The sequence below is a fragment of the Eptatretus burgeri genome, chromosome 10 (genome assembly GCF_056783735.1).
Source record: "Eptatretus burgeri isolate ZD-2024b chromosome 10, Ebu_testis_v1, whole genome shotgun sequence".
Lineage (NCBI taxonomy): Eukaryota > Metazoa > Chordata > Myxini > Myxiniformes > Myxinidae > Eptatretus > Eptatretus burgeri.
In genome coordinates this window covers 10,179,662-10,191,678 of record NC_140970.1, presented here as the reverse complement: position 1 = coordinate 10,191,678, position 12,017 = coordinate 10,179,662, and the positions used below count along the sequence as shown (strand labels likewise).

At 41.6% G+C, this 12,017-nt stretch overlaps 1 protein-coding gene across 4 annotated transcripts in view; it reads right to left on the bottom strand.

Moving 5' to 3' along the window:
- Window positions 1-12,017, bottom strand: part of LOC147017938 (protein Dok-7-like) — a 79,821-nt gene that overhangs the window by 64,014 nt on the left and 3,790 nt on the right. For 3 of the 4 annotated variants that reach the window (XR_015062203.1, XM_085897040.1, XM_085897041.1), the window contains exon 3: window positions 1,048-1,281. The exons of the other annotated variant lie outside the window; for it this stretch is intronic. Coding sequence is in view for 2 of the 3 variants with exons in the window: in XM_085897040.1 (XP_085753166.1) it covers window positions 1,048-1,281 (234 nt within the window). In the remaining variant the exon portion in view is untranslated. The remainder of the gene's footprint in view (window positions 1-1,047; window positions 1,282-12,017) is intronic. 4 annotated transcript variants of the gene reach the window in all.

Genomic DNA, 12,017 nt, shown 5'->3' with positions numbered 1-12,017 from the left:
GGTGTTAAAAAATAAAAAAGAAGTGGGAAATAAGTAAATAATTCTCCACAAAATTAAAAAAAAAAAATCGTTCGATTAAACGCAAAAAAACTGTTTTGAAATTGGCAATTCAAGTGAAACCACCGATAAATGATGTTCAGGTGTCAGTGAGTTGCTGGCTGGATGGCCTAGAGCGGGGTTTTCTAATACGCTTACGACTCGCCACATGTGGCGAATTGGTGTTGTTCAAAAGTTGTGTTGTTTACTTATTTATTTATTTTGCAAACAGTTGCATTGCTGCATCAGTCAGATAGCACCAGCAGGTTGGTTTCCTATACACCCAATATTATTTAGAGCTTTATAAATTGGCCGAAGTTAAACTGATACTGTATTTTTATTGTCACTCAATACCAAATGACTTCCATTGGAGTGATAGCACTATCTGCATTTATCAATGATTTATCTGACCATCATCCAGTTTCCATATTCAAATATGTAATAAACTTCCATGTAGCATCTACAGCAGTAGAATTTGAAACAGTTTCGTTCATCATCTGAGCTGGTGACTTTGGCTAGCTACACAGCAGCGTGGATTCTGGTTGAAAAAAAACAAAGCGTCTTCATATGGAGAACTGGTGAAATAAATCATCTGAACAACAATGGAAACTTTGCTCGAAAATTATAAACCAGACATAAACCGGAACGGCACTCGCTAGAGCGCGTACCTCCACCCGGTTGAACAGTTATGTTTTTTGGTGAAGAATCACTGAAACAATTATCGGATTTGAATCTTCACCAAAATCGAATCGGTTCGTCCTTGTCACACACCCAAACTGTCCACCAAATTTCGTCCGAATCCGTACACAACGTTTTGAGATATCCTGCTCACAGACAAACATCCAGACAGGGGTGGAAATATAACCTCCTTCCACCTTCAATGATGGAGATAATTAGAGTCATTTGCAAAAATTATTATTTACATCTTCACCTTGATGATAATCCAGGTAACCACAAAATATTAAATTTCCACTTTAGAGTACAACAAACTGCGTTTCAAGCTGCACTCACCCTCCCCGAGTATGTGCCGAACACGAGCTTCCCAAGCAAGTATGGCGTCCAAACGATCAAATCCAAGCAACAGCATGAGTTGTGAGGCACAGAGCATCAAAAGAACATGGTTCACACCGTCAAATGGAGGCACTCGCTGCAGCACACACACTTCACGCAGCATCAGCATCTTTCGTGGGTCCCGGCCTCGCATTGCGTCCGAGGAAGATTTGTACGCGAACAGCGTAAGGCAGTCTGCGGCCCAGAGCATGCACAGCTGATGAACACAGATGAATAAGACAAGACAGCCAAACAGGTCTCATCATCAATACAGCTGAAAATGCAATCATAATCCTGCACTAATTTGAATGGAGTACAAAACTTTAGATCTCCCTCAGACATTAGGGCTGAGATATTTAAATGTACTAGCAGGGACCTGCAGACCATCCGCGCAATGTGAAATGTGACTCAGTCCTCAATCCCCCCCCTCACAACCCCAAAGTCATTAACTCCCCTACCCTCGAACCTAAAGTCATCAACCCTCCCCAACTAAACCCCAAGTCATCAAACCCCCACCCAAAATCCCAAGAACTCAACCCCACAACTCCTCAACCTCTCACTGGCCCACCAAAAGTCAACACCCCGTCAAAATCCTGACCCTCCCCATCCCATCTCTGTCCCATCTTTGCTTGCTCACACTCCCCCCTCTCCCCCACCTCTCAATCGCAACTCTCTGTCCTCCCCTACTCCCTTGGCATTCCACATCAATCATTACATATTTTTTCATTACCTAATCAAAATAGCAGAATATTTAACTCTTTCTACCCCGCTATCATCCTGCCACTAACTTCACTGAAACAGTGATCGAAACAGCAACTGCACAGCTGTGTCGTGGCCCATCACGGTCGCCTCTTAAACTCACAATCTCACAAGATATGTGGAAACCCCATGGAATTGCAACTGTCAAGTGACAACGACCAGCCTAAATGTTCCAATAAACGAACCGAAACCAATTATCTTCTTCCCGATGCACATATTCATATCGTTAAAAGTAAATAATTATGGATGTTTTCCTTCACAATGTCACGAGATTCCCAGAACTCCTCAGACAAAGATCTTTATAGTTATGATGACATGGGTTTTATGGTCCCTGCCGAGTCGTTCAAGAGAAATAGTCAGAAATAATAGCAAGGACCTGCAGAACCTCCACGGCAAAAGCCCTTGCCCGAGAGATTGCCGCATAGTTATTTGGCCAGTGTATAAGGCAACATACCACTGCCTCGATCTCTCCGATAATAAAACAAGCTCAAATGAGCTAAGATCCTCGTCCTCTTAATGATGACGTCATAAAAACGAATATGACGTCATTGTGATGTATCAGGATTGCGATAAATTATCTGTGCTAATGCCCGGCTTGATTCCCGCAAACAAAATTCAAACAGCTTGCCTAGTTTCGGAGATAATGGTATAGGCGATTTCCATTAGCGGCGATATTATGACGTCAAGTTTTTTTTCTGGGAAGAATTTCCAAAATCGGAGATGGTTACTGCCTGCACGTGGGCTTTCTGCATATACGTGGCAAGTTTCACGAAGATCTGATGAAAACTCTGGGTTGTGAAACAAAAAAATGTCAAAAAATAGGAATGACGTCATAAAAATTGATATGACGTCATAGTGATGCATCATATGTGCGGTAATTCATCTCTGCTAATGCCCCGTTCGATTCCCGCAAACATAATTCAAAAAGCTTGCCTAGTTTTGGAGATAATTTTTTTGGCGATTTCCATTAGCGGATATATTTTGACGTCATAACTTTTTTTTCTAGGAGGAATTTTCAAAATTGGAGATGGTTACTGTTTGCGCAGGGAGTTTTTACACATATATGCCAAGTTTCAGGAAGTTTCAATGAAAACTGTAGGCTGTGAAACAAAAAGTCCACAAGAAGAAGATGAAGAACAACAACTTGAGTAAGGCTTAAAGATCCTCCACGAGGATCTAAAAAATAACCCGGGTTTGAAACAAAAACATTCCCACTGCCTATGTGCATATACACCTCCGATTCCAATTGCCCTGGCCCATCTGCTGACACAAGAGGCCTGAAGCCGAAGCACTAAAGGTTGAGGCCTAAAATTACTGTGGCCTTCACAAGGCCCATGATGCCTATAGGTTCCAATCTTTCAAGATTTGACGATACTTTTAACGGTCCCTTTGGTTGTTGTACACTGAAGGGAAAACTTATAGGGAGGGCATGATGATTGTGAATATGACGGTTCCAAAGATTTTTATTGGCTTCACATCGCAAAGAAACAACAGCCGGATGATTTTTTTTGTCAGGTTACAATTCTGGGTGGAGTCAGGCCAGCTGCCCAACCAATAGGTGACAAGGAGTGTTACACATGGATGGACGGACAAACAAGCGTATTATTTAGATATAAATGGCTTTTTGGGCCTTGTTTGGCAAACTACTAATTAGTTACAGCACAACTTTTTGTTCATTAAAGTCCAGCAAGTACATACAATCATAGTTCACAAGTGAAGCCAAAAATGGTCAGGATGTATTTGTCGTCCACAACTGATACAGAGCATGCACAAAGCCCGTGGAGTAAAAGAGGTGTGTCAACTTCATGAAATGACTGATTGACTGATGACTGAATGACTGATTCAAAGGCATAGCAGTGAAGCAGACACTCTTACATGATCTGCATATGTCATGTTGAGATTAAGGGGCTTGTGAACCGTTTTGGGGGTTTTGCAAGATTGTTCAACTTATGGTGTATTATATCATGTTGTCACAAAAGTTTTCCAAAAGATATCCTCAATTTTGGTAAATGCAGATAATTAATTGATGCTCTGACACCTTGGCCCAAATGTTGATGAGAAAGTGCATCAACTGACCTGGTTTTGGTGGTTTTCTATCGATCTGTATCAAACTCGCAATGTGTGTAAACGTTACGATACCACGAGACAATCTCGAGGATTTTGAACTTGAGAGCCAAGCACATCAATTTGAGCACACGCAAGGTGTTTCTTTCGAAGGATCACCAATAATCTGAATATATTGAGACAATGTACCCACCTCACAGTATCATCATTCGTGGTAAGCTGTTTGAAGCACGGTGGTCGGGCGGCGACCTCTCACGGCTGATCAGCGATTCTGCATTTACCGCATTATTTTCCTCCTCATTTATGAGGTCTAACTTACCAGCAGAATAATCTTCAGTTGGTAAGTGGTTTCAGTCGGTTTGCTCCTCTGTTGCCAGATCTTCAGCATTTGTCTCGCAACAATCAGGTTCAAAATGAGCAGAAAAACTCTGCTGTACTCCGTTGGAGTGAAATTCTCCCATTTAACATTGTGTGTCCAGGCCTTTATAATCACCGGATCGTTCAGGAAAAGATGGAAACTAATCCCTGAACCCTTCCTCTTTGTTGTGACTCCATTAAGCTGTAAAAAAACACCATTTTGCCACCGAATTCTCCGATATTCCAAAACACCACCTTGATACTGATGACAGTTGTTTCCTATGCCAGTCATCGACTATTATCACATGTCGATTACACAGCTGAGTACTTCCAAATAATATGCATAATCAAATAATAGTTGACAGTCACTTTACCTTTATATCAACTTCTCAGGTGTTTCGGTACTTTTTGAAAACGTTTTTGTAACTCGAAGAGCAAGGTAGGTCTGAGTTCTAAGGTGAAGCAAAGAGCTGTTTTGCTCCGACAGCAGGTTAGCATCTGAAACATCAGCTTCTCCTTGCTTTTGGGAGATGTAGCGGTGGATAATAGTATAGACTCAAAATGTCACATTTTCCAAAAACATCCAAAACAGTTCTTCAATTTTTAATGGGATTTACAGAGGTATAAGAGTTGACCCACTGCCAAGTCAATGTTACTGCATTAGGGTTGAGGTTATTTGTGCATGATTTAAAGCATACTCGACTGCCAGGAGATGGGTGATGATTTATCAGGGCTTGGGTTCAGTCCTTGCATGTAGCGGTAAGTGAGATATCTCTTAACATGTTGTGGGATTGGTGCCAACATGATAGTATTTAGAGATAAGTAACGGATGAAAAAGACAAAATCAAGGGTGCTGGTGATAGCAGTGCTTGCCAAGGTCATTGATGACTTAAAGATAGGACTATAGGTGCTCGTACTCGGGTGTTAGAACTTGGATCCTGGGGAATTTTTACTTCTACCACCGAAGGTGAATGGAGGTTTTGTTTTCAACCGTTTGTTACTTGCAAAATGGAAGATTTTTCAAGTATATTGGTTAGTCGATTTTGATATTCTGTCTGTCTGTCAATCACCTAGAGGTCACAATTTTAAAGCAATCCTCACGATACTTCACCACATGGTAGAGTTTGGCATAAGCAAGAAGCCTATTGTTTGAGGTTAAAAGGTCAAAAGGTCAATCTATGCCAAAGGTCAACAAATTTATCAAATTTCTAAAATCCTCAAATTTCATCCGATTGACTTGAAATTTGAAGAGGATTTATATTTCACGTCACTGAATTCAACCACCAATTATTCTTGAGGTCAAAATTGTCCAAAAAGGTCAACATAGACCAAAGGTCAACAACTTATGTGAGATTTCAAAAATCTTCACTTTTCATCCCATTGTCTTGAAATTTGAAGACAATTTGCATATCAGGTCACTGAATTAAACCACCAATTATTTTTGAGGTCAACATAGGTCAAAAGGTCGACATAGGCCAAGTTTCAAAAATTGTTAATTTTCATCTTATTGACTTGAAACTTGAAGAGGAGTTGCATATTTGGTCATTGAATTCAACCACCAATTATTGTTGAGGTCAAATTTATTTTATGGATTTTGCAAGTATCGTGCTCTGCACGACATCTTTTTCTTGTTTGTTTGTTTGTGAACAAAATATCTCAAAAAGTTGTTGGATGGATTTGGATTAAATTTAGTGGAGAGCTTGGGTATGTGACAAGGATGAAAGATTTCGATTTTGGTGAAAATCCGAATCTGGATTTGAATCTGAGAATTTTTGAAGTGATTTTTCTTCATTGAGAGATCAGGCCAAAATGACATATAGCATGAAACAGTATCTCAAAAAAGTTTTGGACGGATTTGGACAAAACTTGGTGGACAGGTTGGATATATAACAAAGAAGAATTGATTCGATTTTGGTGAAGATCCGAATCTTGATCCGAGATTTTTAAAGTGATTCTTCACCATTGAGTGAGTTGGGCCTGGCTAAAATGACATATAGCAGGATATCTCAAAAATTGGGATGGATTTGGCCAAAACTTGGTGGACAGGTTGGGTATGTAATAAGAAAGAAGACTCGATTTTGGTGAAGATCTGAATCCGGATCCGATAATTTTTTTCAAATGGTTCTTCACAATTGAGTGATCGGGCTAAAACGATATATAGCACGATGTCTCAAAAAGTTTTGGACTGATTCAGACAAAAGTTGGTAGATGAGTTGGTTCGGTTACCAGAACAAGCGAATTAGATTTTATTTCAGGTCCAAATCCAGATCCAGCCTATCAGTGGGTTTCAAAATGTAAAATAATCAGCTTGGCAGAGGTATCCGCTCCACTGAGCGCCCTTCTAGTTTTTACGGTACTTATTTTGGTCCGAGTTGAAATGGCGCTATAGATTTTCATCAAACACACCATAACTCATCTTTGGTATTGTGAGCATCGATTCAGCATAGTAGTGTGTCTGGAGAGACTCTGGATTGCCAACCGTACCGTACCACCTTACCTTCAAAAAGGTTTTTAAGCTTGTTTTGCAACCAACATATAAAGAAAAACTTTGGAATAAAAAGTGTAATAAAAACTAATTTAAAGAGTCAGGGCTATATTGGTGGATTTGGAAAAATAATTCGAGTCAATTGAAGTCATTGTTTTTCATGTTGAAGCTTCTCCTTGCATCCAAGACAGACAAGTTGTTGTTCCCGATCACTGGTGTCATTGGCATGGGACTTGCGTAGCACATTGGCAAATGTGTAACGCGCCTCCAAGTCTCTAGCCAGGGGGAGCATCCACAAATGACACAACTTCTATGACGTATGAGCGGCATTTATTCTTGGGGATGGGAAGGGCTGCAAGGGAGTGGACTGCACTGTGGTCGAAGAATGCAGTGGCCAATGTGGGGATACTCAGCCCCCCTCTATCCAGTTCCATTTGGGAATTTGCTGGAAACTGTTATCCTCTGCCTTGTCTTCAGCTGGTCCATTTTGATGAGTGTGTGCCAGAAATCCACCAATGAAAACGACTTTATGCTTAAAAGTGTCGTTGGAGTCGAGAAGGAGCTGCGTATCATCGAATGTTACATCCTGTAGGTGCTCCAACACCCGTATGTCAGCTGTTGTGCAGTTGTGGCAGCTCGGCTCTGTAATGCCCTGGGGAAAAAAAATAATAGTTCAGCAGTTAATGTAATCGCTGCACTTTGGGGCTGTTACAAAAACATCTCTAGCTTTGACGTACAAATTCCCTCCATATTGCTGCCTGGCTTGCCCCAAAAACTTTTCCAGTGTCTTGCGAGAAGACGGCAGGAAGAACCGACTTAAAGTGGTGATCAGCGAGAACATAGTGGTAGCTACAATGTTGAACTTCAACATTACGATGAAAGCATCAGCGGTGAACTTCATGAGATTACTTTGATGCACCCCGCTCACACTCCATTGACAGGTGCCAATCTCCTCATACATGCCCTGGCACATTTGAAACTGTCTCAGTTCAGTTTCCAGGGAGAAAAAAAATTCATTTTATGCCGCATGCCGCATGCGGCATGATGCCGCACTCATCTTTTCATGAAAACCTTGACAGACCAGTGGTATGCTTTGTCGTTGCAGAAGTTTAGGGAAGACTGAGGTGCGCATGAGCTTTGTGAGACGTAGTGGTGTCTTCCTGTCCTCCTCATAAAGTGCCCGTATGTCACTACAGCATGCCAGGTATTTTGCATTGTTCTGAGTGAAAGAGTCAATGGAGTTTCTGCATTATCCCATTATTTCACAAGTTCTTCAGGATGCACACATAGTCGAAGACCAGAAACACATTGATACCATAGGCATCCAATGAAACATTGCCGAGGCTGCCAAGCTTCACATACACAGGCTGGTTCAGTGGGCAGTTGTCATAGATTAAAGAGACTGGGCACCCACCACTGATCTTCACAACCTGGATAGTTTCCAGCAGTATGTTCTGCATTGGTGTAGCGTATATTGTTTAGATCAGTGAAGAGCATTGCAGTTGTGCTTGCAGGAATTGGAAGTGTGCTGGAGTCTTGGATCTCCATCATGCGACTTTGCTTCTTCATCGCCTTGGCCAGATAATTATCGGCGTGGTGGCTTTAGGATTGTTGGATAACGGTGAGGACTTCTTCAATCAGGAACCATTTGTGCAGGAGACCGTTCTTCTGCAGTTTAACGTTTTCCTTTGAAACCCCATAACCATCCTTCTCTAACTTCACCAAGTGTAGGAAGCTGGGGGGGGGGGGGGCAATACTTTCTTGAAGCGGAAGAAGTGAATTACTCTTCTCCAAAGGTTGTCCACCATGAACATTGATAGATTGCATTACTTCTATTGTGCTTTATGCTGAAATGTGAGAAACGTCTGCCAATGTCCTTTGCAAACCTCTCAGTCACAAATCTTATCACTATTGTCAAGGTGCTCTCTCCAATGTTGTTTACATGCAGCAGCAGAAACCGTTGTTGCTGGCCTGGAAGCCCACTTATATTTGAGATGTCCAGTCTTGGTTTGATTCTCAACCTGCCTATAAATTGTCAGATTGATGCTTCGTAGGGTGTTGCATTATTAAATTGGGTGATGACTCGGATGGACGTTCATCCGATGACCCATCTTCCTATATTACCTAGTTGGTGTTTAAGATCTCAGTGTCCTTTGATAAAACATAGGCGAGTTATCGCTGCTACCCTGGCTAAATTCCAGTTATTGCCGGTAAACTGGAAAATGCTGTATTTTACAAAAACATGGCACTAGGATTTTTTTTTGGTCACATTTTATTACCCTGTGCATGCAAAGAAAAAAGAGGGTTTAAGAAATTGGTTCACTAAGTCTGTCTGTCTGTCTGTCTGTCTGTCAACAAACGTCAGTTTACGATCAATAAACAACTTACTTTCAATTGAATGTCATATTTTAAACATGAATCGGAACACGATTTGGAAAACTAACCTGTGGTTTGGCAGTACTTTGGCTCTGACTTCGTCCTGATCGCATATGCGCAGAGAGGAGTGAGATAATTGTTTTTTTTTTTAACTCTGTCTGCATCTCTGGCAGTCAAACAGAATCGAAAATCATTCAAAACGGGAAACCTAGTGTATTTAGGGACGTCATTAAGAACACAATCAACAGGCACAAATAACTCATGTAACGTGTTAGATAAGGTGGTGTGAAAGACGCTGCATCAAAGGCGGTAAACTTCCAGAAAAAAAGAAGTTTTTTCTACAACCTCTAAATCGTTATTATCCCCTGCCAACCAACGAAGGTGGCGGGAGATATAGAAATGGGTTCTGTCCGTCCGTCATATTTCGTTTCCGGAGCTTAACTACAAATCCCCTCAAGATATATTTACGAAATTTGGTACACATATCAAGCAAGTGGTGAACTGGTGCCTTTTGATATTTTCTAATTGATAGGTCACATGGTTTGGCAGCCATGTTGGATTCAAGAAAAGTATTAAATAATGTTTTCTCTGGAATCACATAACCTATCGAAGCGAAAATTTGCAACTATCATGTTCCATCATGTCTGCATACATAGAAAAATTATGACATCACAAGTCACATGGCTTGGTGGCCATCTTGGATAGAAAATTACACCTCATCCGATTAACACGAAACTTCACACACACATTCCACTGGAGGGTTGGAGGCAGAATTTAAATTTATGATGTCATAGGTCACATGGTTCATCAGCCATCTTAGATTGAAAATTAATAAATTTTAAAAAATCTTCTTCTCCAGAACGGCTGGACAGATTGAGGCAAAATTTCACATACACTTTCCCCAAGACATCCTTTCAGAAGTTTGTTAATTTCTAATGATAGGTCACATGGTTTGGTGGCCATATTGAATTTACCCTAAAACCTTCAAACGTCTTCTCCAGAACGGCTGGTCAGATCAAGGGGAAACTTCACATAGATATTGCACACGCTTCGGGAATATAAGTTTGTTAATCCTCATTTACTATGGCGGGGGATATCGAAGACTTTGTCTTCAACGGATGCTAGTTTTGTTTCAATTGAATTATATACTTTAACACTGTGGAACACATTTTTGCCACTTTTGCCTTTTTGATACTTTCAAAACCCCCTCTGTATGGCAGTAGATGGACAAAATATCACGGCATTTTACCTCATGACGACCAATCAAATTTGCCACTCGCAGACCCCTCCCGTGTCCTTGTTTTTCAAAACTGTGTGGGGTAAGATGTTCTATGAAATATCTAGTTTCCAGTAATCTTTTCTTTTAAGGAGCAAAACTCATGGAACAGCGAGGTAGAACGGACATTGGGAAAATGTCAAGGGAATTAATGAAAAGGAAAAGATGAAAGGGAGGGGAAGAAACACTGAAACTAGCAAGTAAGATGGTTAGGTTAGTAAAGGTTAATGGTCAATGGGGGTAATAAAGATCATGGGACAGATTTGGGGATGACAAGAGATGGCGGTGCACTGCTTGCTTGAAGCCCTTGATGGAAGAGCGAGACAGAACAGCCTCTGGAATGTGGTTCCACAGACAGGAGAAGAAAAGAATAAGAGTCGAGGTTGTAGAGTCGGCCTGGATTATGGAAGTTTATCAGGAGGGGGTTACTGGAAGAACGCATGCATCCTGGAGTAGATCAGGAAGATTGTAAGACTGAGAGAGCAGAGAGAGCAATATTGGAGAAGAGGTGGTAAAAACAGACATACCACCAACCTGTCTGTGATGCGAAAGCAACAGACTTTTTGCTTTGGCCTCATAATGGGAGATTCCACAGAATCCAGAAGAGACAGATGTGATACTGTGGTGCCAGCTGAGAGCAAAGAGCAGTAATCGGTTTAGCTAAGGACAAAGGCCTTATAGACTGTGAGTTGCTCTGATTTTCCAAGGATAGACTTGGATCAATGGGTAATGCCCAGTCTGTGGCTTTGCTCTGTAGCTTTGGAGGCCAGCTATGCTCTATGGTCAACCCAGGAAATGTCATGGATGAGGTTGATGCTGAGACTTTCAAGAGATTGAAACTCTTCCAGTCGATGACCTTCCAGGATTGAAGGACATGTTCCATTTATCAGACCAGCCTCTCATCATTTCCAGATCAGCAGAAAGTGATGCAGCTGCTACCTGCCTACTAGAGGGATGGGGGTACTGTTCTACACTATGTGGAGTCACATGCAAAAAGGAAGATTGGGTTTCCCAAACCATCGGTGAGGTCATTTATATGGATGAGGAACAAGACTGGGCCCAAAGCACTGCCTTGGGGAACTTCAGCCTCCACTGAGAGAGGGGGAGGAAAAGGTTCCATTGAAGGCAACTCATTGACCGGTGGAGTGAAGGAAGTCGGAAATCCTGGAATGAAGGCGGCATTCTAAGCCACAGGCACAGAGCTTGGAAAGCAAGTTAGATTACCAAACTGCATTGAATGCCTGAGATATGTCCAGGGAGACGATCCAAAACTCTTCTTTGAGATCAAGGGCCTCTAACCATTGCTTTGAGAGGACAGAAGCATGTCCGGAGGTGGGTGACCGGGACAGAATCCAAATTGATGGTCAGAGATGAGGCTGTTTGAAAACAGGAAATATATCATTGGAAGCAATGAACGATTCCATGACTTTGCTTGCAATTGGAAGCAAGATCACTGGCCTATAGTTGGGAGGGTCTACTTTGCACTCTTGTTGTGGACAGGAGTGAAGTTTTCTGACTTCCAAGCAGACGATAGGTGGCCATTGGAGGAGAAACAAGATTAGCAGAGCAGGATTTGAGAATACAGGAACGATTCCATCTGGTCCTGTCAACTAA